This window comes from Pelodiscus sinensis, chromosome 13 (assembly GCF_049634645.1).
Source record: "Pelodiscus sinensis isolate JC-2024 chromosome 13, ASM4963464v1, whole genome shotgun sequence".
NCBI lineage: Eukaryota > Metazoa > Chordata > Testudines > Trionychidae > Pelodiscus > Pelodiscus sinensis.
This window is the reverse complement of record NC_134723.1, coordinates 27,732,307-27,759,742: the sequence shown is the minus strand read 5'-3', so window position 1 is coordinate 27,759,742 and position 27,436 is coordinate 27,732,307. Positions and strand designations below refer to the sequence as shown.

The 27,436-nt window shown below is 38.8% G+C and overlaps 1 protein-coding gene across 7 annotated transcripts in view; it reads left to right on the top strand.

The window, feature by feature from the left end:
• The window catches only part of PAK3 (p21 (RAC1) activated kinase 3), a 200,792-nt gene that overhangs the window by 158,705 nt on the left and 14,651 nt on the right, over window positions 1–27,436 (top strand). For 6 of the 7 annotated variants that reach the window (XM_014580110.3, XM_014580109.3, XM_014580107.3 and 3 more), the window contains 6 exons: window positions 3,268–3,421; window positions 6,393–6,430; window positions 8,732–8,863; window positions 11,330–11,492; window positions 17,816–17,879; window positions 24,449–24,497. In XM_014580110.3, the coding sequence (XP_014435596.2) occupies window positions 3,268–3,421; window positions 6,393–6,430; window positions 8,732–8,863; window positions 11,330–11,492; window positions 17,816–17,879; window positions 24,449–24,497 (600 nt within the window). Of the gene's footprint in view, window positions 1–2,081; window positions 2,127–3,267; window positions 3,422–6,392; window positions 6,431–8,731; window positions 8,864–11,329; window positions 11,493–17,815; window positions 17,880–24,448; window positions 24,498–27,436 lie in introns of all 7 variants that reach the window. The other variant, XM_075940917.1, reaches the window with a different exon arrangement.

Below are 27,436 nucleotides of genomic sequence, written 5' to 3'. Positions count from 1 at the left end.
CTTTGTCTGTTTCTTCTCCTTAGTCTCTTCTATATTCTGGCTGTAAGAAAAGGGAAATGGATCACAGTTATTATCCCTGTTTCCCCAGTAGGCAGTGATCCGAGTAATTTTCACTTCCCTGTCAGCTAGAAGAAAAACGAGTGGAACAACAACAAAAACAAGAATTTAAGTTTCAGGTGCCTTCTACTTGCACTTCAGAGATCACCATTTGAGTCATTTTTAATATTTCTGTCAGCCTCCATTGTGTCTAAGGTCTGCAGCATCAGACTTCCTATTTTCACCTCTAGTGCCACTGGCAGTGCATCAGCACAGGTCTGGCCTTTTATAAAAAGCAACATCTGTTCTGCACTGAAAGTCTGCACTTTTATAGCAGTAATTGCTTTTTAAAGACTTTTTTTCTTTTTTAAATTATGGGCACTAGCTTGCTGTTGTCCAACCATACTTTGTTGGACCGTAATTTCTACAGTGTTACATATTTGCTCCTGAAGCATGAGAGTGCAGAAGTTAATTCACTGGGCTGCTGCCATAAAGGGATAACTGCACTATTTGAATATACTTACAAAAAAAAAAAAAAAAAAAAAAAAAAGAAAGCCAACATGAAACAAACAAGCCTGGTGATCTTGAGGTCTGTCCTGCAATACTTAATACAGCAAAATGCCCATTCAGATCAAAGGAAATTTTGCTCCATTAAGGACCACAGTTTGCCCGAGAGACACAAACTAGTTTTGGTCACCAGCTATAAGAATTGTATTACATTTGGCTTACCTGATTTTTCCCAACCTGAACACAAGTCTCATGTCAGCGAAATTGTGGCATGGTAAGTAAATTTTGCTGAAGGACCTGACATTAGCTACTTTAAAAAAATTCCCACCGTTTAGTGATCACACTGTCTGTGTCTCTCAGAAGTTTGGAAGTGCCATGAGAATATGCAAGAAATGTGCGAATATTTAAAATGTCAAATGATTGTAGTGGTCATCATGCTAGCCATATTTGCTTTATGGTTACGTGCAATGCATAGAAAAATTTCTAACACCTAATGTTAATTGCCCCTATGACTATTACCTGGCTGCTATTTGTTTCATCTAGAATTGGAATCAGGAACACTTGCATGGGTTCCTGAGTTTTGGCTTTAAGAGTTTAGCATCAAGCTGTGTTGTTACTCATGTATGCATGTTAAATCTCCATTTCACTATGCTTGAAGCGGTCGTGATTGCTAGGAATTAGGGCACAAAACACCAAATGAAATTGGTTGAAAACTGTAGGGTGGAAGCATGCTTCTTTAGCTTTATTAATTCTCTTGAAGAAGCTGTTGTATTTATTTTGAGGGAAGAAAGGCTCCAGATTTGTAGGATTTTGTTTTGTTTTGTTTGAAAGTGAATTTTGTAAGGCATGCCTTCTGGGGAAATAGTTTTCTGAACCCCATTCTGGAAAAAAAAAAACTTGCCATACACCAAACTTTTAAAGATTATTGACCAAGATTTTAGCCAGTTGGAAGAAGTCATGGCTTTAGGTCCAAAGAAGTTGCACATTAGTGACCTAAACAATTGTCTGTCCAAAGTTTCCTGGGGTTTTCACTCTGACACATATATTTCTTGTATTATAGCAATACTTGACTCTAATATGAAATCTGAACTAGAAAACTGCTTTCTCAGTTGCACTTTGTTCACTTGTGCACTGGCCAGTTGTGTTCTGAAGACTGGAAAAGCAATGGAAAAAATTGCATACAGTTCTTAAAAACTGCTGAATTGGTTTAAGAAAAAACAACAACAAAAAAGAACCACTGTGTAATTTTTCCAGTCACTTGCTGTGAATTCTCAATAATGTATTTAAGGGAGAAAAAATGGTAAAAAGGGGGATGATGCTTCCAAACTTTGGAACAATTGTGATTTTTCTGTTTTTCCTGAGTCTGTCTTCCTGTAGCTGTTCAGTACCTAATCTATTTGGTACCTACTTCATAATTTTCCCACTTTAGATGGGATTTTCCCCATTTCGGCCCATTGGTTTCACCTCCTTACCACCTTCTAAGTTGTCCCACATTCTGTTTTAACTTTCTTTTCTTTCTTTATTTACGTTCATTACAGCCAGATCTCTATGGCTCACAGATGTGCACAGGGAAGCTCCCAGAGGTGCGTCACAGGCCCAAAAGAAGCTTGCATCAAAGTGCTTCTTTGAGATGTCATAGCACTGCAGCAGCAGGTTCATGTGTGTGCAGTAGATTTGTTGCTTGGCTTATCCCACATTTTTGTCATTAATCCCAAACTCTGGAGGCCCATATCACACATTGGTTTGCAGAGAACTTCATAGGAAAAAGCCATGTAAAATGTATATCTAGATTGGGGTGGCACCAAGGTTGTGCTTAGATGCACGTCAGGATTAGTCTTTATTCGGTAGCTCCTCTAATTCGCTGCTAGATGTTGGCTGTGCAGTAAAAGGGGAAAATTGTAGGCTCGAAATTTAGGAAATTATACTGGATGTTTAAAACAATTTGTCAACGATAATATTCCAATGCAAATTTGCAGCTTTCAGAAATTGGACCAATTTCCAAATGCCACCCTACCTCCTAATATGATTGAAAACCTATGCTAGGCTTTGGCACTTTCAGCCTGTTTTCTGAGTTTCTACTTTCTATAAATTTTTAATAACAAACACAGAGAGCTAAAGGTGCTGAAAAAAGAGACTTCCAGCAGCAGTAACAGCCGTGTTACACAACTCAGTGTTACAATTTTTATATTTCAATCCAAATTGTTGCCCCCTTCTCCAAACTAGAAACAACATTCTCCTGACCTAAACATATTGTCAAATAAATGCATCAGGGAGGGGGTTTATCTTTAATTAGAACAACAACTATATATTTCCATTACTAAGAATTGAAAATCCAGTGTAAAGCTCCTAAAATACACCGTGTTGTCCACCAATATAGAGTAGTCTTGTTATGTCTGCACTTAATCACCAGGAAAACAAGTTAAGCCTTACCTCATTACTCCATGGAAGAGCAGAGTTGATTTAAAGATGAGTTTCATGCACTTTTTTTCCCGTCAGTCATAACTTTCTTTTCTTTTTTAAAAGTTGGATCCTGGTTTTAGCTCTGTATTTTGATAGAGAAGAGAAGGATTACATCTACCGTATCAGTTTCTTATTTTAAATGAGATGTCAATTTAAGTTTCTGAAAGTAATCTTACAGGTAGCATGGGATTCTTGGTAAGAAACTATACTGACTGTGACTACTGAATTTCCTAAATAATCATTCCTTCTGCTTGGCATCCACAGGGAATTCCAGAGCAGTGGGCCAGGTTGTTACAGACCTCCAATATAACTAAACTGGAGCAAAAGAAGAATCCACAAGCTGTATTAGATGTTCTCAAATTCTATGATTCCAAAGAAACAGTTAACAACCAGAAATACATGAGCTTTACTTCAGGAGGTAAGTTGAAGTCATGTTGTACAAGAAACTGAAATAAACTTAAAAAACAACAAATAGTCTGGTAGCACTTTAAAGACTAACAAAACAAGTAGATGGTATCATGAGCTTTCGTGGGCACAGCCCACTTCTTCAGATGACCAGAGTGTTCTATATCCAGAATCAAAATAAATAAGGAAGAAGGGGAGGGAGGAGAAAAAGTGGGAGGAGGGGAACAAAAGGAGGCAGTGGGTATATAAATATTAAAGGGAAAACCAAGCTGGTATGTAAGAGGCAAAACTGATACTCTATAACAACAAATGGTCTGGTAGCACTTTATAGACTAACAAAACATGTAGGTGGTATCATGAGCTTTCATGGGCACAGCCCACATCTTTGGATGACCAGAGTTTTGAGTTTAGGATGTGCAGACCCAAAATAAATAGGAGAGAAGGGGGAGAGGGGAGGGAAAAAAAGCAGGGGGGTGGGAGAAAAGGAGCTAGGGGGAATCAGTAAGTATCTGAAGATTGAAACAAAACACAGGACTGTGTAGCACTTTAAAGACTAACAAGATGGTTTATTAGGTGATGAGCTTTCGTGGGCCAGACCCACTTCCTCAGGTCAAATAGTGGAAGAAAATTGTCACAACCATATATACCAAAGGATACAATTTTAAAAAATGAACACATATGAAAAAGACAAATCAAATTTCAGAGCAGAAGGGGAATGGGGGGGGGGGGAAGGTAAATGTCTGTGAGCTAATGATATTAGAGGTGATAATTGGGGAAGCTATCTTTGTAATGGGTAAGATAATTAGATTGTTTATTCAGACTCAGGTGTAAAGTGTCGAATTTAAGCATGAATAACAGTTCAGAGGATTCTCTTTCAAGTGCAGTCTTAAAAGGCTTTTGAAGCAGGATGCAGGTAATTAAGTCATTGAGACAATGACCTTTCTGGTTGAAATGGCAAGAAACTGTTTTTTCTTTGTGATCTTGTCTAATATCTGTTTTGTGGGCATTGATCTTTTGGCGAAGTGTCTGAGACATTTGTCCAACGGCTACATTTCTATCACTATCTGAAGATTGGGTAGTTAAAATGAAGCAGATAAGAATCAAAGTCAATTGATAGTATCATTCCTGACATAGGAGTCTACACAAAGAGTTGTTTGCACCTTCAACGAGTGTTAAGCTGATAGTGCTCCAACCACCCTTCATCAAGATTGAGTCCATTAGCATCTGAATTGAATTTGTGGATGAACTCTAATTCCAGTGTTTCTCTGTGTATCTGGCTAGTAGAACTGGTTTCTGAGGACAGCCACTTGAAGATCTTTTAAACAGTGATTTGATGAGGGGGCTCCAGCTCCCCAGAAGGAGCATGGCCTTAGGTGTAAGGGGGTGGGGCTGAGGGCAGTCAATCCTTAGCACCACTTGGACCATGGTGTTCCCCCTTCCCTGCTCATGGCACTCTGCTGACAATTGAAAGAGGCTAGAGGCTCCAGCCACCAGTGATGACACAGTGGCAGTGGCTGGGAGCTTGGGGCCCCTTTGAATTGCCAGCCCCCAGGGCAACTGCCTTTGTCTCTCTGCCAAAGGACAAATGGACACAAATCAGACATTAGGAATGGTCACACCCATAAACCTGTAAGGGAACACTTTAACCTACCTGGGCATTCAGTAATGGATTTGAAAATAGCCATCCTTCTACAAAAGAATTTCAAAAACCAGTTACAAAGGGAAGACAGCTGAACAGGAATTCATTTGCAAATTCAACACTATCAATTTAGGATTGAATAAGGATCTCAACTGGTTATAATGCATTACAAAGGCAATTTCCCTTCTCCGGATTTTCACATCTCCAGCTCAAATGCTGTAAATGAGCCACTTCCACTCTGATTTGATTAGCTTCATTAACACAAGCAACTTCTTCTATATATATATATATATATATATATACCCTTTCTTTTGTAACTTCCGGTCCAATTCATCTGACAAAGTGGTTATTACCCATGAAAGCTTATGCCCTAATAAAGCTGTTAGTTTCTAAGGTGCCACAGGACGACTCATCCTCTCTAGAAAGAAAACTGAATTACATCTTATGGAGTTGCTATTGTGTCTTCATAATAACGGGATGATCACAATATGAGGGGGATTATACTGTGACTTTCTTTTGGCAAAATTTTGATCTCAATAGAAAGAAACAAACATTCTCTTTCTCCAAGCAACTTTATCATAAGCCTGACTTCAAACTACCTTCCCTCTTGGGGTATGTCTAGACTACATGGCTCTGTCGACGGAGCCATGTAGATGAGTTTACTAGACATAGGAAAATGAACCGGCGATTTAAACAATTTAAATAATCGCTGCTTCATTTACATCAAAATGGCCGCCGCACTGTGCCGATCAGCTGTTTGGCAGCACAGCGGGGCAATCTGGACGCGCTGTGGTCAACAAGGGAAGACTTTGTCGATCGCTCGGGTAAGCCTCATTTCACGAGGCATGCTGGAGAGGTTGACAAAGGCTTCCCTTATCGACCACTGTGTGTCCAGACTGCCCCGCTGTGCCGCCAAACAGCTGATTGGCACAGCACAGCGGTCATTTTGATGTAAATGAAGCAGCGATTATTTAAATCACCGCTTCATTTTCCTATGTCTAGTAAACTCATCTACATGGCTCCATCGATGGAGCCATGTAGTCTAGACATACCCTTGGTGAGCAACATGTGCTAAGTGAAGACAGACCATTTTCTCTCTCTTTTGAGTAGTAAAGGGTAGAGCGAAACATGGAAAGCAGACACTAAAGTAAAAGGTAGACATTGTAGTAAAGAAATAACCTCAGTCATTACACCATCTTGCAGTCATCTTTATGAAGTAACTGGTTTTGCTCAAGGGGTATTGTGAACGAAAGCTGATGAATTTGGTTTAACTTGTTCTTCTGGATTCCCCAGAACAAGCTCTGTTATGAAAAGCATCTAGCTAATCTCCCTTTGCATCTTTCAGATAAGAGTGCCCATGGATACATAGCAGCCCATCCTTCGGTAAGTGTAAAAACACCCCAGCTTTTTCATTTATGATGTTTGTGTAAGTGTGGTGGAGTAATCCAGGCACTTTGAATTTTCTGGTATTCAGAATACCAGTCTCTTCAACTGAAAGGAAGTCACACACAACATCTTTGCAGTAGTGGCATTTAGATGTCATTGGCTATTTTTAATTTTCTGTGTAATATCAGAGAGAGTAAAGTCTTGGTTTGTTGACAGAAAATTGTTTACCATTCCCAGCCCTTTATTGTTTCTATGATTAAGTACAATGTGTTATTCTAGCTTATAACTACACTTTAAGGTAGATTTTTCTATCTTGAAATAAAATCTCTTCTATTTTTTTTTGCTTTTGTACATCTATTATTGAACTAGATAGATGACTGATTACAAATAAGGTTAGAAATGATTCATAATTCACTGTAAAAATTTGTAAGAATGTTCTGAACATTGGTCCATTATAAATAATACTGGATTACTGTGGAATTCCTAAAGATGTATTTATGATGCCCGTATAAGTATTTACTGAATTTATCAGTATTAATATTAAATACTTAAATAATTAAATAGGCATTTGGCCTTTTTTAAAATTCGGTGACTCAATTTCACAGTTACGTTTATTAATGACAGCCAGTTCAAGTATCCTTACTAAAATAAATTTTTTGAAGAATATGACAATCACACAAGAACAAGTTTGAGTCCCCTGCTGACCCTGCACTCCTGGCAGCACTTTGCTTTTGAAATGTAGAAGAGCCCTCCCAGCAGAGTCTTGCTACATTTCAAAGGCGGAGGCGCCCTTATCATCTAATCAAATAGTCGATGCAAATTACATCAGAAATGGTTTGTTGTGGTCTGACATCTTATAAATGAGATTATTTTAATGGATGATTTTTTTTTAAATGTTGTTGTGTTATATCCCAAAGTGTGTAAAAGAGGAATACCGAACAGGAAACTTTACAGTCATGTGATATGCTGCAAATTAATATGAGCTCTTTCCTACCTACACTAAGAGAACTCCAAGTTCTAGCAAAGTTGCATGATATCATATAGTATATGGAGAATGTGCCTCTAACCCGGTGGTTGGGTTATGCAAGATATAATTCTAAAGTTTTGACACCTTTGTAACTTGTTTTACAGGTCACCGTTTTCAATAAAAGCAGTTGTACAATAAAATAGATTCTCAAGGGAGATGCAATATCACTGTATATGGGACCAATTAACTAAGGTGGTGGTCGGAATGATTTAGTGAAATGTCCTGCAAAATATAGGGGTTTAAACTGGAAGAGCCATACAATCTTTTCTGTCCCTTTTAACACTGGTACCATGTACTATCCTGAAGAGAAGTGGTCATCTCACAGGTTCCGCACCCTCCCCTTCTCCCACGCTCAGAGAGACCTGATAAGCATCTCTAGTTCGCTTAAGAACCTGCCTTGATAGCGATGTTCTTCTCTGTGTTCCTTTTCTTAAACCCCTTATAAAATTCCCTTAACCTTTTGCTAAATGTTTGATTGGACATTTCCCCCCCGTCTACTTTTCTTCGAGCAAATTCTAGTCATTAGTCCACATTTTATGTATAGTGGCTGAGCTTATGCTACTTGTAGCCCCATTAACTTTATACCACTGATTCACTGAAACCTGGTAAATAGCAGCAATGCTAAGCATTAAGCATTAGATGAAGATGACTGAGAAAGCATCTAAATAGGAAAAAAATAATATTACAATGTGTAAAATAATAAAAAAGAATAACTTTTTTTCTATAATACAGAATTTCCTGTTTGACTTAATGAAGGATCCTTTGATTCATTAATTAGTCTAACAAGGTAGACTTGTTAGCTTAATCATTTCTGCAGACATGTTGCCAAAGCAATTAACCACAAACTAGAGGTGATTTTCTAATTCCTGTATGTGTTCAAGTACTGTTCTCAGTTAAATTAGTCGTTCATTAAGTAAGTAAATACATTATTTATTTGCCTTTATTTAACTTAATTATTCTATTAAAGCTGCCCAGGGTACAATTTACTAGCCCAAACCAGTAAATTTGATAGTACCTTACCAAGACTGGCAATGAATAAATAAGAGGCAAAATTAAAAACACCAAAACGAATGAACCAAACAGTACATATATTTGTAATAATAAAAAAAAAAACAGATTGCACCACATGCAACTAACAACTGAAGCATCTACAACTATATATAAATGTAAAATTCTCTTCTGTGTCTGAGTAGATATGCTGACAAGCCTCCTATGCTCTGTCTTTAAGCAATAAGTGAACAATCATTTATGCCACTGCCTTTTCTCCACAGAGCACAAAAACTGCATCAGAACCCCCTTTAGCTCCCCCAGTTTCAGAAGAAGAGGATGAAGATGATGATGAAGAAGAAGATGATAATGAACCTCCACCTGTTATTGCACCACGGCCTGAACATACAAAATCAGTAAGCCTGTTTGTAGCTTTGGTTACAGTTGTGATAGTATGGTATAGCGGAGAGAGATATCTGTTATAAAAGGAAGGTGCATAGGATTTCTTCAGAGTGAAGCGTTAGTGATAGAATCCTAACTATAGCTTTTAATTCCCATGAATCTGCAGAAACCAGGACATTCTGATTTGAGGCTTTTCATATAATCCTGAGGTTTTCCCATCATGCCAATAGGTATTATGAAACTCTGAATTCAGTTTTTATATGTGTGTATGTGTAATAAACGTGGATTTAGCCATGGTCAGTGGAGAGAGAGCTTATTGTGACAGTGCTAGCTTTCCTCCTTGCTTCCTGACTGAGAGAGAGAAGGAGAGAGAACAGATTGATGGGGTGATGAAATAAAGAGCAAATACAGACAGTGCAATTTCTTGTCTTCTAACAGGACAAAGCACTTGTCATATTAAAAGGCAGATGACATATACAAATGTTTTCCTAATGATGCTACTCCATGCAAGCAATTGCTGCCATTACTTTGGGACTGTTACACTGTTATGAGTGGGAGAAGTGATCTGTGAGGTTACAAATTGATGGAAGGAATTCCACAGGATAGTGACTCGATAAAGATGTGTTTCCCATCATGAAAATAATAAGGCCTGTTGTTATAATGGTGGGATCTGTTAAGTCTAAATACTCTGTGATGGTAGATGAAAATATAAACCAGTCCAAATCAGCCATATCCACTTCTACTGCATCTGCCGGATCAGTATGATTCATTGGAGCAGACATTGGCTTTGGTGATGTTTGTATCATGGTTGTTACTGAACTTTTGTGGAAACTGCTCCCATCAAGATCAAAACTTTGTAGATTTTCATGTCCTTGGTTCAGACTCCTAGATCATGAACTGAATAGGCTAAATTTCCTTTAGATCAGTGATCTCTGAGCTCAGTACCTACTTTCAGAGGTTCCAAAATCCACTGTGATAGCCTCCTTCAGAACTGCTGTCTGTAACATGAGACCAACATGGTTCCAGAAGCAAAAAAATAATAGCTGAATGGCATTACTTTTCTTTAAATGATTTTTTCTTCTTAAAGAAGAGCAAAAAAGCTTTCTGAATAACAGTAGCTGTCTTGCTTTTACATTAACTTGCTCTATTACAATAATAGATTGTGTTTATAAGGGTAGTAATAGAGATGTCGCCGTGTTAGTCTAGTGTAGCTGAAACAAAAAACAGGACTATGTAGCACTTTAAAGACTAACAAGATGGTTTATTAGGCAATGAGCTTTCGTGGGCCAGACCCACTTCCTCAGATCAAATTGTGGAAGAAAATAGGCACAACCATATATACCAAAGGGATACAATCAAAAAAATGTGAACACATATAAAAAGGAAAAATCAAATTTCAGAACATAGGGGGGATGAGGGCGGGGGAGGTAAATGTCTGTGAGCTAATGATATTAGAGGTGATAATTGGGGAAGCTATCAAACAGTATCATAAAAAAAAAACAGTTTCTTGCCATTTCAACCAGAAAGGGCATTGTCTTAACAACTTGATTACCCCTTCCCCCCTCAGTCTAGTCATACCCTGTATCTTCAGATTTAACTGACCTAAAACAAGCTTTTGTTACTAATTACTCCTGTTTGTTCTGCAGAGCCATCACAGGTTCTGGAGGCTGAGCTGGATACTCTTCTGCCTCATGTATCTTCAGTAGTATTTTTAGCTGAATTCCAAAAGAAAAATATTTTAATTACAGATTGTCAAGAAATGCCCATTCCCTTTGGTGCCCCCATTGGCCAAACATGGCTATGCAGAGGCCTTCCTCAATTTCCTCTTAAAATGACTACATTTCCCTTGCTCAAGGTCTAATTTATTAAAACTTAAGCAAAGTCTTTCAAAATAGAATTCAAACCCACAGTCTTTACCTCATTTTCGTCTGGGCCCAGCCTTCTCCCTGAGCTTCTGTTCTCTCTTTGAAGTTTCGTTCATTCACCCCCAATACCAAACTGGGCACACTCACTGTTCCTTAAATGTCTGTCTTCTTGCTCTCTCAGCACATCTTGCCTGCAGTTTGAGCCGAGGTCAGAAAGAGCCTAGCCTGATTCTCCATTCCCTAGCTATATATGTAAACTGAGAATTTGAGTCTCTGAGACACAGAGCCTCACAATGTCATTTTTTACAGTCTCCCTTCAGAGTTTAATCAAACTATAAGCAAGTAAATGTTCCCCTCCAGGGCTTGAAACACAAAACTACAGCACCATGAACCTAAAAATGAAACCGATTTTAACTATGGATGAAACTGACTTCATTCGTTTTTATTGTCCATGTTTTGAGAAATGCACAAAGGAAACAAATGCGGGTGATAAAGGAACATGATTTTTTCTCAGTGTGGCATGTAAGTGGGCAGAGCCCCTATAAAGACTTATGTGCAAGATGAAAATCTGATGAGGATTTATTTTTCTGACCATAAAATAATTTTCTGTCACAGATCTATACTCGGTCTGTAATTGAACCCGTTGCTGCACCAGCACTAGTTAAAGAGGCTACAACCCCTCAGCCTGAGAACTCAAACACAAACACTTTGTACAGAAATACGGACCGGCAACGAAAAAAATCCAAGATGACAGATGAAGAGATCCTAGAAAAACTGAGTAAGTGTTTGCCCTTACCTCTTGTTTGATAAGGCATTGTCTACGTGTATCCCTTCAGTAGGCATGCAGAAGGAATATCCTTATTTTAGTGTTACTGGGACAACTGGACCTTTTTGTACACACTGCAATTGTGCTCTGTGGATGGGGAATAAAAGATGAAGGTAATCCATTCCTTCTGAGTGGGTTTTGTAATCTATCAGAGAACATTTGTGGGTAAACTGAACACTGAGGCTTAGTAACCCTTGGTGTTCTGAGTCACCAGCAGGCATCTATTGGGTTGAGAAGGGAACACATACTACAGCTCTTTTAAAATGGTAGCAAGAGTTGCCAATGAATATCTCCTCCTCTCAAGGCGCTATGTCTCTTTTGGGTCCACAGTGGCATAAAGACTCCAGTCCCTGCTGTTTTGGTAATGCACCTCCTCTCCGTCCACCTCCAGTAGGGATATTAAGTACCAATTAATTGGCTAGTCAAGTAGTCAATGAAATTTCCATCAACTACTCGATTAGTTAGTAAGGAAGGGCAGTGTCAGTGCTCACTTCCAGCTCGTGCCAGGTCTCAGAACAACCTCCCACTGGTGCTTTGCATTTTTAAAGGGAAGCCGGCAGGAGGAGGCACTGTCTGAGTCCCTGGTCCTGGGTTTCAACACAAGCATCCCCTCCTTTTCCCCCTTACCCGCTTGCTGCTGCTCTGCTTTTTTTAAAAGGGAGTTTGGGCTGAAGTTTGTGCATTTTTAAACGGTGTTTGTGCTGAGACCTGGGAACAGGGATTCAGCCAGCGTCCTCTCCTGCCAGCTTCCCTTTAAAAATGCGGGGTGTGGGAGAGGCAGGGTGAGTGAGTGAGTAGTCGAAAGCACTACCCAATAAGCTCCTGCTTATCGTGTAGTCAGCTACTCCTTTACATCCTTAGCCGCTGCATGGCTAAATTCAATAAACTGTAGCATATGTAGGTATCCATAACATTTACAAGCCATTGTTGTTTCATATAAAGCTTTATTACACCCAGTTTGCAGACCTAGTGGTATAGAAGGGAGACCCTTATGACCCTATTTTCATTATCATACTGTGTTCTCTGGCGTTTATATATAACTGAGCATGAATTTGGCCTAGTAACTAAAACTATCCATCTAAGGCTGCAACCAGTGAAATGCAGCATCCGTGGCATGGAAAGCGTCAGCTGTTAATACAGAGCAGTTCTACACTGGAGGTCTGTTCAGGCCTAATTTTAAAGCCTGACCCAAGGCCAGACCTAGCCCAAGAGCTTTGACTTGTTTTCACGCCAGACACATGTAGGGTGTTAGTGTTGCTTGGAGAGCTATGGCCCATTGGCCAAAGTCTTAGATATGGGAGGAGGAGAGGAATTGAGAAAAGAAGTGTGGAGGGAAAGAGGAGCAGGAAAATGATGGAGGGAATGGGCTGGGAAAGGGGAGAGAGGAGAGTAGGATGGAAGAAAGAGGCAAAAATAGAACATGGGATGAGGGCATCAGAACGTTGGAGCCACATGCATGCAGATGTTAAAAATGTCTGGACTTAGCCCAAGAGTACCTATGCAATACTCAGCCTGATCCAAGACTTGTGGTTGGCTGCTGTCTGGTTGCTAGGTTCTATACTGTATATCAGTTTAAAACAGGAACTAATCCAGCTAAATCTGCATAGTATAATTACTCACATTTAGACCTTACTCAGTTTTATGCTTCACCTGAAATATGGAGCCTGCAGCTGCAGAATGGCCCCAAACACCATCCAAGGATGTTGGTTCTGTAATGAAGTGCAAAGAATGTGGCTGACTGAATACCCACTGTAACACCATCCTAAGTATTCCTTGGAAGTCTTCCGACCAGGCGTCTTCTCAGCCTGTTTCTGCTCAGCTTGCACATTCTGTTGTGATCTCAACAAAATATGATAGTACTTCAGTCAGCATGTAATTCATAAGTAGAATCATACTCCTTTAAGATTCCTCCTGCCTTCTGGAAATCTCATGCTCTGAAAACTGTGTTCTGTTAAAATAGTGAGTTCCTTTTCTGTAAAGGTGCTCCATTCTTGAAGGACACAATTCATCTGAATGGGTGCTGGAATTAGGTTCTTTGTTCAGATATCCTGATGAGGATATTATCAAATCTAGATAGATAGAAAAGGCTGGAAGTTATAAAACCCTGAGGGGAGTGAGGGGGGAAGGGAGGGGAAAGCCTTTGAAAACTGCCTTTATACTATACCCAGTTTAGTTTTACTTTTTAACTTCATTAATTAAAAGTATATAGAAAAGTTGGTGCCAGTAATCTGGGGTAATTAGATGCTGATTAAAAATATTTGAGAACTGATTGCATTACATCTCTGCAAGCATCTCTCAGTAGCAAAGCATCAATACAACTGTGGTACCCTTTGCATATGTGAGATTTTACCACACTCAATTCCTAACCAAATAATTCTGTAATGAGTCTACCTGTAAGCTACCCCAAAAACAAACTGATCATAGTCCATGGATGTACACCAAGCCCTGGTAAGTCTCAATCAAAACAGGTTTACTCAGTCTCCTAAGTAAAATGACAGATCATTGCTACTTTCTTAGCAAATGGGTACTCATATTCCAAAAATAGGCTATTTCAGTCTATCCTCAAGTATAACTAGTTGATAAATAAATTGAGTGGGGAGTTCTAGATCTTTTTAAATATTTGACGTATAATCTTGAAGCCAACACCCTCCTGAATTGAGAAAAATGTATTCTTAAAATGAATAAAAGTTTGAGATAATCTGTAACGTGATGTTTTGCTATATAATTGTAGCCTCTTCTTCGGATAGTGTGGTTCTTCTTTGACCAGGCAAATGTTACTGCCTGTACCTATGCTCAGTGTTCATCATTGCTAGTATTGACTAATGAAAATCTTTACAGTCTGATAACGAATCCTAAAGCTAAACCCTTAAATGTGTGAATGCATGGAAATATTTGCATATTCATTATGGTAAGTTTAGCCCATGGTATATCAAGCAAATCAAAGGAGGCGGCACATAATAGTTAACGAGAATTTGAAAAAACTGCTGCACATACACATTTAAATAAAACAATACAATTTTTCTAATACTTGTTAAAGAGTATTTTACAGTCCAAATCGTTTGCTTCAATTGCACCAGAATTAAAGAGGGAGTAGTTAACCGGTCTGACAGTGCTGACACATTCTGTACATTCATATTTTCCTATGCACTTAATAATGCATAATAGTAATGTGTGTACCCACTGGCTGGGAGCAGCTGGAGGCCAGGGCGAGGATCCTGCTGAGCCAGGAGGGAAGAGAATGGAGTTACAGGGACAGCCACCCATGACAGGGTGCTTGGCCCTGCCAGCTGTGTGGCACTTGGCCCCACCAGCCAGGACAGCCACGCTCCATGGGGCAGCCGTTCTCCATGCAGTGCTTGGCCCTGCTGCTCTCCACATGGCACTTGGCCCTGCTGGCTGGGGCAGCTGCCCTTCACACAGTGCTTGGCCCCACTGGCCAGGGCACCCACTCTCCACATGGTGCTTGGCACTGTTAGACAGGGCTGCCGCTCTCCACATGGCCCTGCCTGCCAGGCCGTGTAGTGGTTGCCAAAGCTGGAACTGGGACCATGGTGAGGCTGCCCCAGTAGGGACAGCCTCACCACAGTCCCAGCCGCCAGTCACCCCACTCATCCTGCTGCTGCTGGGGAAGTGGGCAGGAAGGGAATTCTTTGGGAACCCCAGTGGGTGGGGCTAAATAAAAGCTGTGGACACAGCACGGCAGACATGGGTTTGCGGCCCGCTGACAGTCTGCGGACTGACCATTGGGAACTGCTGGGGTAGGCAAGCTAACAGCCATGCCGGGCCTCTGGGCAAGTTGGTGGGAGGCCCACTCTGTGCTCCTGGAATGGGCAGGGCCTCAGACAGAATGGTCAGCCAGCCCTTCCCGCCACTTGGAGCACTCTGCATAGCACTCTAGCGATGATTTAAAGAGCTCGGTGCTCCAGGCGCCGCTGTTGCGATAGTAATAGCAGCAGCTGGGAGCCCTGCAGGCTCTTGCACTCTTTGTTGTCCCCCCCCATTAGCGGGTTTAGTTGTTACTTAGTCCTGCCTTGAAGCCAGGGGAATGCACTAGTTGACCTGTTGTGATCTCTTCCATATTGTTTCCATATTCCTCAGAAATCACTGCTCTATCATGGGAAGTATTTAATTACTTTCATTTCGCCCATCTGGGTGCCATTTTTATTATTTTATTTTAAACACATTTACTGCATTTCTGTGAATCCGTGGGAAAGGGTTGGTAGGCTGGCAGAATGCAATCACTCTACCAACTTCAGAGAGCGGAGGTGGGACTGGAATCAATTGCATTTCAATACTGTCATTCTGTTTGTAGTTTGTTTTGAGCAAACCCATGGCATACTTGAAGTGAGGCCATTTCCCTTCAGTTCATCAAGCATTTGTCAATGAGTGGCAATTATTGCATTTTCACCTAAGTGTAAACTAGTTAACATCTGGCAAGGTCCCTGAAATGCTGCTTTCGATAAACGTTTGATGTGGAGACTGAAAGTAAAGAAAGAATAACTTGTGCTACGTCTTTGTAGGATGAGGCATATGAGAGCTGGTTGCTGTTCCTCCAGGCAGCAAGAACATATGTTGCGATCAGTAAGAAATCCTGGCTGGTAACTCATGATGCTCCTGATTGTAGGAGCAGTACAGCACCTGCCATAGCACATCCCAGTTCCCAACAGTTCCCTGTTAAGGATCTTGCCTTGTTCAGCAGGATTCCTTTATGAAAATGTACCCCAGATAATATCTGTGCTTCTCCCCATTGCACTTGGCCAGAGATGAGTTAATCAGATACCCATCCAAAAAGCAATGGGCTCTGTAGAAATACTGTAGACGAGGGAGAGAGAGAGAGAGAGAGAGAGAGAGAGTTCCAACTCAACTAGTTGTCCATCATTTGGAAGTACAGGCGTTTTTGTGTGTGTGTGTGTGTGTGTGTGTGTGAGAGAGAGAGAGAGAGAGAGAGAGAGAGTAAATTTCCAGGCAAATACACACAAATCATTATCACATTCTAGACATTTTTCTCAATCAAGGAATAATATCCAAATATTGTAGCATTATACCCTGTAAATTAAATCTTTAGTAGCCACTGAATATTTAGTTTTATAGCTTTCATCAATTTTTATGTTTTATCTATGGAAGTTTGTAGCAATGCTAAGTCTGTATTCTTTCGTTTGTGAGGGTTTATAAGATTGTGGCTCCATTACTCAGTTTAAGCACACTTTCCCCACTTTTTCTGTTTGCTCCTGATTCAGCCCATTTACACTTCTGATCAAGCAAGAAACTATTGAATTATTAGCATTTTTTTTTTCCAGTGGGATTTGGGCTTCTAAACCACACGTTTTAAAAAAATCCCACCCTTAATGTATTCGCAACTTTCTAATAAATGCCAGTTGTTGCAACAATTATTCAGTAGAGGGCAGCACTCTGTCCATCATTGCTTGTGGAGATCAATTTATTTATAAACTTACCAGCACTTTATTAATGTAATAACTGTTTAAATAAATTAAAAGCTAGAGTCTGAAGAATACTGCTGCTCTTTTAAATCGTGGAAGATGTCTTCTCTTTTAGTCAGATTAGCATGTGTGCACACTGTAAAGTACCAAATAAAATGTTTGTTACTGAGACAAGTCAGACTGAAGACAAGCAGTGTTGCTGTTGTATAAATGAATTACACAAATGAAAGCTCTTTCACAACTAAGCCTATGTAATGAAGATTGTCGAAAGCCTGTAATTAAATATTTTATGTTACCTGTTATTTTATTAAAAAGACAGTCTGTGGGAAAGGCTAAAACATTTAATCACTTTCTTCCTGGTCTCTACATGGCAACTGTATACAAATGTTGATTCCAAAAACCAAAGTTGGGTTTAATATATGAAAGTGCGAACCCCCCTATGGAATTATAAAGAGAGTGTTTAGTTCTGAGGAAATTAGTACTCTTATGCTAGCTCTCATTAACATTTAAGCATATACTCATTTGCATATTTATTAATTCTTTAACTCATATCTGAATGTTAGGCAAGCTCTTCTCTACTGTTCGCATTCTTAGTTTTCTTTCTAGCTTCAGAGGCAAACAAGCTCTTCAGTGGATTAAAGAACAATAGTGGATGCCACCTGAATTATTAAACTGCTATTCTTACTCTTACTGCTTATATGACCACATTGAACCTAAATGGCACATAATGGCAATACTGCCATGTAATAATGATTGATTTTGACTTGCCGCAGTTTGTCATTGAAGAAGATATAAAACTCATTTTCAAGTGAGTTTCATTGTTCTTTTCTCTTTCAGGAAGTATTGTGAGTGTTGGTGACCCTAAGAAGAAATACACACGATTTGAAAAAATAGGTCAAGGGTAAGTAGAGTTGGAGTCATAATTATAAATGCGGGCCAAATACTTTGCTGACATTACTTCATTGAAGTCAAGGAAGTTATACTTTCAAATAATTTGTTTAGATTGTACTTGGTCAATATTTTCTTGTGACCAAGAGGAGTCATCAAAGACATTTTCATGTTTGGCTTGATAGCATACTACGGGGACATGGCAAACTTGTCATCCCTCAGATGTATGGTGTATTTCATCTGCTTTCATGGAAGAAGCCAATTTTTTTATGACCAGAATTATACAGACATACTAGAGAAACACACATTTACCCTGTTTTGCATGAAAATGCCATTTATCATTTTATCTGTTGGGTATTATTGTACAGCTGAGACATTAGTCAAAAATAATTTAGTTGAAAAGAATATTGCAGGAGTCAGGTTTAAAATCATGTACTTTGAGAACAAAAGCCCGAGGCTAAATAACCCTTATTTCCCAGCATAGATAATGAAAAGTAGGTACACAGAAATGCAATCTGTTCTAATGCACAGAATTCTCAATATTTGGCCATAAGATACATCATTTGCTAGTCATCAGAAACATGGTTTCTTCAAAGTGTTAGGTGTTTATCCAGAATGGAATCCCATGTATGCTTTATCATATTAGTAAGAGCAAAGTATTGATTTTGTGGAAATTCTCTGACCTGTAAAGTCCCAAATCCAATCACATGTAGATTAAGCACAAGGCATAGTCTCACCAGACCTGTGCATTACAAAGATAAGGTAATTACAATCTTGTGATGAGATAAACACACACTAGTATCATGTGTTACTGCAAGTTACTTTACCACAGCAACAAAATATTATTTTGAGAAGAATTAGACTTTTCATTTCTGATAACCATCATAAAATCTTATGGAAAACCATATGATTTTTTGCTGAAGTGGTACAATCAACTATGTATTATCATTGTAGAAGCAAATACCTTTTCAGGAGTCTAGAATAGGGTAAAACTTTAGTAACCATTATTCTAACAATGTTCTTATTTTGGGCTTTAAGAATTAGACTATTATGTGTTACTCACTTTTACTCAAAAGTTCGCACACAGCAATTTTATTAAAGAAATGAAGAGGGTGTTTCTTTAGTCAAAACTATGTGAATTTGGGGAAGAAGGAAGGAGGGGAGAGACACACGTTATAACCTTGCCTCAAAGTGGAAAGTTTTGCTGAAAACAGCAAGCAATGGACAAAAGAAAGATCTATATATTTAGGGAAACAGACCCATTTTTCTTTGCCCAAACAATAGGGAACAATGTTAAGACTTTAGCAAACACATTCTTCCTTTAAACAAAAGACGGGACTATGCAGCACTTTAAAGACTAACAAGATGGTTTATTAGGTGATGAGCTTTCATGGGCCAGACCCACTTCCTCAGATCAAATTGTGGAAGAAAATAGGCATGACACCAAAGGAATACAATAAAAAAAAGTGAACACATGTAAAATTGACAAATCATATTTTAGAACAGATTTTAGAATATGTGTTCACTTTTTTTGATTGTATCCCTTTGGTATATATGGTCGTGCTTATTTTCTTCCACAATTTGATCTGAGGATGTGGGTCTGGCCCACGAAAGCTCATCACCTAATAAACCATCTTGTTAGTCCTTAAAGTTCTGCATAGTTCTGTCTTTTGTTTCAGCAAGACCAGAGTAACATGGCTACATCTCTATTACTATTCCTTTAAGCAGGTCACTTTACCCTACAATTATAGTTAGAGCAAGACTGCAGTAGTTGTTAGGGAACTTTAAGGCACATAAATAGTGCTATTACCAAAATCAATTATTTTCATGGCAAACCTTTTGTTTCAAAATATGGATGTACAAACAAGTTTAGATAAAATAAGAACTATATGAAATTATTGCCCAAAATTCATCCTAAAATAGACCAGAACCATTTTGAACTCTTGTTAATTTTATGTATATAAGCACCCAACACCTGTCCCCTCACAATCTGTGTTACATGATGTTGCTGTTGTAAAGTCACACAGTTAGAAGTTCATCTAAAGAAGTGGGTTGTGCCCAGGAAAGCTCATCATACCATCTACATTTTTTGTTAGTCTCTAATGTGCTGCAGGACTATTCGCTGTTTTTAAAGTTTTGTTCAATTAAAAGTTAAGAAATGACACTATTAAAAGTTACTTATGTATTTGCATTATGACAATCTTTTATTAAACGATCTCATATTTCTTTTGCACAGTCTCCCCAGCCTCATTTGGTGTCATGTAGATAGCAAAAGGCACCCTTGACACGAGGGAGACCTGCTTTCTCCCACTACTTTTCAAATCCCTACTTCCAAGTATGGACTTACAAGCGCTTCTCAATGAAACAGTAGTAGGAATTTTTAAATAGGCAAAACAATTTTCTTGAAAATGGCTGAACTTTCAAAAACATTTTTTTTTTGCTGAAGTTTAAAAAACAGTAGCCTGAGACCAGCAATTCATATGGCAAATTTCAGCCAAAATGATTGAACTTTGTCAAAGTTAGAAGCACCTGGAAGCAGGAAATAGTGTCTTAGAATGCAGTCTTAACTATTGTCAACTCTCTCTATATTATGTGTTCTGATGGCTTTAAACTTCAGGCCTCCAAGTAGGAAAACAGTGAAAGAAGCTTTTCTTGTTGGATTTCTAGTCACTGAAAAGTGGGATGTAGAAGCTCTTTCACGACTTTGAGAAAGAGAACCTATTCTCCTAAGAATTCTTGTTTGATTTTATCACACCGATTTTTGGATTAGCATCTGAATCATTGCAGGTTTCCTTGAAAGAATTTTTTTTGGAGACATTCCACTCTTTTTTAAAAAATGTGAAAAATATATAATGACTCAAATTAAGGACTCGCATTAAAATGTAGTGGCAGTGTTTGCATTTAAAAAAAGACATACAAAAACAATCCCTTTGGTTTTATCGGGACAGGAACAAAGCTTAATTTTATAGCCAAGATGAAAGTATATTTTGACCGTTGTGATAGCAAAGCTTCATTCTACATATTGCACAAGTCTGGCAAAGAGAATTGTAAATGTTCCTTCACGTTGCCCTGAATACAGATCTCAAAAGATTGTTGAAGCACAGGGGAAGTGAAATCTGTTCTGCGGATGCTGTACACTTGGGCTTTGCTTTTCAAGTGAGACAAGGAATTGCGGTGCATGATGGGACATGGTAAATGAGATGATGTGGTCATCACTCAGCTTATATATTTAGTGAACGTCAATGAAGATGTCCCAGTGAACCGAGATGTCCCAGCGAACCGAGCTGATTTCCTGGCATTTATTACAAATAATCAGTTAAATTTTATGATGAAGGTAGTAATAGAATAGGAAATGTGTGACTAGATCTTTCAGTAGCTGTGAATAAGGAGACTGAAGGCAATGGGGAAAGAAATGGTTACGTGGCAAACTGCAGCTGTCAAAGAGCTTTTGATGTAAGGAAAAGTGAACTGGGTGGGCAGTCGCTCAGTAGTGCTCCATATGGTTAGTGAACAGTGTACATTCGTCAGCAGAGTTACACTTGGTGGTGGGTGAGCATCAGGGCTAAATCTCTTTCCTGGTATTTATCTTTGGTGTAGGATTTGTGGATATTTCAGAATAGCTAAGAAACTTAGGTTATTGTTTCTTGATAGAGAAAGTTGGGATTGGTCCTGCTTTGGGTTGGGGGCTGGACTTAATGACCTCCTGAGGTCTCTTCCAGCCCTATGATTCTATGAAAGCTACACTGGTTCAGATCAGTTTCAGGTTCCTCCTACCATAAAGATATTTTGTGGCTTCAATGATTTGAAAAAAAGAGTAGTCCTGTGGCACCTTAGGGTGCATATACACAGCACCCTAAACTCAAAATAAGATATGCCATTTGCACTACACAAATTGCATGTCTTATCTCGAATCTATTTAGAAATAGCTTATTTTGAAATTTGATGGCTCTACACCGTGCCTAATTTTGAAATAATGTATTATTTCGAGCCATCCCTTATCCCTTGTGCAACGAGGTTTACCGGGATGGTGAAATAGCACACCCGTTATTTTGAAAAATATTTTGAAATAACAGGTGGCTTGTGTGGATGCGGGGTAGCTATTTCGGCATACCTCTGGTATCCCAAAATAGCTGTGCAACACGCATGTGCACATACACGCACACACACAAAGAGAATCATGAGAGAATCATGAGCTTTTGTGGGTAAAACCTACTTCATCAGATTAGTTGGAGTGGAAATAACACAATTTAAGATATATATAGCAGCAAAGAGCATTTACCTGTCAATTGTAGGACACATGTTAATAAAGCTAATAAAGTTTCTTGGTTCACTTTCACCACTTCCATTGGATACTGATACAGATCCAATTCCAGCTCCTGCTAAGTGCCTAACTTTATTAAAACTAAGATGTTGTTAGAAACTGAGTAGAATTTATAACCACTTGAAAGAACAAGCCCCTAATGTAAAATTATTTACATATTTATATAATGTAATTTATATCTGTATTTCTCTGTGTATTTATATAGTGTAAAAGTATTTATTTGAAATACTCTACCTAAATTCTTACAAGATAGCCTTGAGCCTACAAAAAAGCACCCTAATTCAAATAGCTGTTCATTAAAAAAACCTAACAAGGAGTGAGCTGAAGAGGTACATACAGCTCAGTATTAGCAACCCTGAATAAGCTGTTTGATTTTTATGAAAACAAATTGGATTAATCTCAATAATTAGTCATAGAAAAATGCATTTGCATTTATATTAAAAGAATGCATAGCATGCCAAATGATAACATTGTTTCCAATGCAGGCTCTCAGTCTGTAGTGCACAAAAGAGTCAGTCTGCCAAATTATAATGCTGTGGAAATATTTCAGCTTCCAGGTAAACAGAAGTATCATGAAGGTCATGTAACACTGAGCAGCACTAGCTGGTTTCAATTTAAATTAGCTGGTTCTCCAAGGTTTTCACTCAAGAGTAAGTAAATGTTCCTGCTTCCTTTCCCAAAATTTCCTGGTCCACCCGCTTTTGCAGACCAGCAGGAAAGGTCTCTAGGGGATCACATTTTGAGAACCTATGCTTTAATTCAGGTGTTAGTCTCCAGTAGTGTAAGCAAATGTTACCTGGCCCCTTGACATTTAAATATTAATTAGGTGGTTTACTCTGTGTATTACCTCTTTCCAATTCTAGCCATCCATAACACTGTGGGAAAAGAATCTTTCTTAATCCGGAACAGATGGCAAAAAACCAGACTGTCTAGTCTGCATATGCTGATCAGTGTATCACTTTATTTTCTGGTGACTCTATGACAGACTCCAGATCTGCTTTAAAAATGAAATGTGAATGTAAGGATGATGAAGGATTCAAGCGTCTCACACCCTACAGTAGGAAGCTGCCGAGTGACTTGACGTGCTTAGGAATCTGGGGCTTCTTATCTCTTTATTTGCAGTTGGTTTTAGGAATCTAGGATTTCTCACCTGGCAGAATTTTGCAAATAAAAGAAACATTGTCTCTAGGGCCATAAACAGAATTAAAAATGAGGTTTCACAATCTAGCCAGTTATCTCAGGGACAGACCAAGTCCATGGCAAATCTCTGCCTCAAAAAGAACCTTAAGGTTCCTAACCTATCCTTCCATGTTGTGAAGATCAGTAAACTCTACCTCTGAGGAAAACATTAAAATAGAAGGACAACTTTGCAATGTTGGAAAGCCAAACAAGAGCTCATAGAAGTAAGCAGTTGGGCAGAAAATGGGATGTTGAGAGTAGAAAATAAAGTTAGCAGTGCTTCATACACAAAGTTAGAATGAAACATAAGTAGCTCTACTCAACCACACTTGAATCTCTACTAGAAGGTTTTCATTAATATTAAGATAAACCTTTAGGAAAATTGAGATTTTGTCAAGGTTTGCTTGTTGCTTTAAGATATAGACACCAACCGGTTGCTCTGCAGAAAGCCTACAAGCAAACACAGTATCTTTGAGCATCTCAGATGCTAATAATCGTCAGCGTGTATCTGTGTCTTCCTCCTGGAAGATGGACAGAGGGAATTATTTTCCCTAATTTTTGCCTGCTTTCTTATTCTCCATTGCCAGAGTCCCCAGAGTGCTTCTAAGAAATGAGGATTGGGTACAGGTCCTCTGAAGCCCATAAATTCTTCCCCTAAATCATGCAGAAGGAGTCATAGGTAGAGCTGGTTGGGAAATGTGTCTTATTTCCAGCAGTAAACAAAACAGAAGAAAATGCAGAACTTTTTGGGTTTAAAAAAAAAGATAACTTTTTTGGTTTTTCTGTTTTAAACAAAAAAAGTTTTAAAAAAATCAATCCAACGCATTTTTTTTCTCCAGGAAAACCCCTCCCTTTTTTTTTGACCGGGTCTAGTCACAACAAATGACTCAGTGTACACCTTTCACTCATGTCCTGAGCTTGGGTTTTTTATCTTACATCCTTTACATTGTGCACAGTTAAATTCTGTACTGGCTGAATACATGTATTCCATAAACAACTTAGGCAGAGATTTGGTGCATGAGTTTCACTTTGTTCAAAGGCACTGTACATCTCCTCACTTCTTACCTGCTGTTTTTTTCTAGGGCATCGGGTACTGTTTATACAGCAATAGATATTGCCACAGGACAGGAGGTGAGTGCTAATATTAAGTAGTAAATCCAGATTTGTATGTGATTCTTGAATATTTTCTCTTTTGTCATATTATATCATATTCATTATTCACATATTGCTTAACGTTAGGATATCCCTAAAATGGTTTCCTTTGAACTCTTGAAATGCCTCACTACATAGAAACCAATGAGAGCTTTGCTATTGACTTCCAATTGAAGCAAAATTGAACCCTTAATATGGCTAGCTATTAAGTAGAATATTTCCCCTACCTACTCTTTCCTTAATCCAATTCTTGCATCCTCTTAAATCTCACCAATCCCAGCCCTAGCAACCTAGATTATTATGGCATCCCTGTACTGCTGTATAGAAAGAAATCTGTAAAGGCATCATGGATAACACATAGGGTTGATTTACACATAATTTTTTATTACAGATTTAACTATACTGGTTTAGAAATGGATAAAGATAAATTTCTGTCATCTTAGGGTATGTCTAGACTACATGGCTCTGTCGACGGAGCCATGTAGATGAGTTTACTAGACATAGGGAAATGAAGCGGCGATTTAAATAATCGCCGCTTCATTTACATAAAAATGGCCACCGCATTGTGCCGATCAGCTATTTGGCGGCACAGCGGGGCAGTCTGGACTCGCCGCGGTCAACAAAGGAAGCCTTTGTTGACCACACAGTTATGCCTTGTGAAATGAGGTTTACCTTGTGAAATTTAAATAATCGCTGCTTCATTTTCCTATGTCTAGTAAACTCATCTACATGGCTCTGTCAACAGCCATGTAGTCTAGAGATACTCTTATTGTGTGGAAACAGTTCTACTAGTATAAAGGTATTTATATCAAAAGAGCTGCCCATCTCTAAATGGTATTAGGAAAATTTGTGATTCATTGCACTGACCAGAGAAAGGTCATCCAATACTATTGAGCACTCCCAGAAAACATGACCAGAAAGAGTATGAAAAGAGAAGTTATATCCTAAACAGAAAGGCATAGAATCATAGAATACTGGAACTGGAAGGGAGAGAGATCATCAAGTCCAGACCCTTGCCCTTATGGCAGGACCAAGCACCATCCAGATCATCCCAGATAGATGTCTATCTATCCTGCTCTGAAATATCTCCAGCGATGGAGATTCCACAACCTCCCTAAGCAATTTATTCCAATGTTTAACCACACTGACCGACAGGAAGTTTTTCATAATGTCCAACCTAAACCTCCCTTGTTGCAGTTTAAGCACATTGCTTCTTGTCTTATCATCAGAGGCCAAGGAGAACAATTCTCCCCCCTATCCCTCGCCCTCCTTGTGACACCCTTTTAGATACCTGAAAACTGCTATCGTGTCTACTCTCAGTCTTCTCTTTTCCAAACTAAACATGCCCAGTTTCTTCAGCCTTCCATCATAGCTCATGTTTTCTAGACCTTTAATCATTTTTGTTGCTCTTCGCTAAACCTTCTCCAATTTCTCCATATCTTTCTTGAAATGTGGTGCCCAGAACTGGACACAATACTCCAACTGTGGCCTTATCAATGCTGAGTGGAGTGGTAGAATGACTTCTCATGTCTTGCTCACAACACTCCTGTTAATGCATCTCAGAATCATATTTTGCAACAGCGTCACACTGTTGACTCATATTTAGCGTGTGGTTCACTATGATCCCTGGATTCCTTTCTGTAGTACTTCTTCCTAGATAGTCACTTCCCATTCTGTATGTGTAGAACTGTTTGTTCCTTCCTAAGTGGAGCACTTTACATTTGTCCTTATTAAACTTCATCCTGTTTATCTCAGACCATTTCTCCAATTTGTCCATTTTGAATTATGACCCTATGCTCCAGAGCAGTTGCAAGCCCTCCCAGCTTGGTATCATCTGCAAACTTAATAAGCGTACTCTGTATGCCAGTATCTAAATTGTTGATGAAGATATAGAACAGAACCGGTCCCAAAACAGACCCTTGCGGAACCCCACTTGTTATACCTTTCCAGGAGGAATGTGAATCGTTAATAACTACTCTCTGAGAACGGTTATCCAGCCAGTTATGCACCCACCTTATAGTAGCCCCATCTAAGTTGTATTTGTCTAGTTTATTGATAAGAATATCATGCGAGATCATATCAAATACCTTACTAAAGTCTAGGTATACCTTGTCCACCGCTTATCCTTTATCTACAAGACTCGTTATCCTATCAAAGAAAGCTATCAGATTGGTTTGACATGTTTTTTTCTTTAAAAATCCATGCTGGCTGTTACCCGTCACCTTATTTTCTTCCAGATGTTTGCAGATGAGTTCTTTAATTACCTGCTCCATTATCTTTCTTGGCACAGACGTTAAACTGACTGATCTGTAGTTTCCTAGGTTGTTCTTATTTCTCTTTCTATAGATGAGCACTATATTTGCCCTTTTCCAGTCTTCTGTAATCTCTCCCAACTTCCATGATTTTTCAAAGATGATAGCTAAAGGCTCAGATACCTCCTCTATCAGCTCCTTGTGTATTCTAGGATGCATTTCATCAGGCCCCAGTAACTTGAACACATCTAACTTTTCTAAGTAATTTTTAGCTTGTTCTTTTTTTATTTTAACTTCTAAATCTACTCCCTTCCCACTAACATTCACTGTTAGGCATCCATTATTCTCAAACTTCTTGGTGAAAACCGAAACAAAGAAGTTATTAAGCACCTCTGCCATTTACAAGTTTCCTGTTATTGTTTTCCCTGTGGTTGCACTTAATTACTGAGTGTATTAATATAACAACCTACTGTCAAATTAGCTGTTGGATGTTTCCATCAGTGCCTCTCAATTTATCTTAATCATTGATTCAGCTAATAACACTTCATGCTGTTCTATAGCACTTTTCATTTTCGGAGTGCATTGCAAATATTAATTCAAGACAGAGTATTGTTAATAAACAATGTTTTGATAACATTGAAGTTGGTTGATCCAAACCATTAAAAA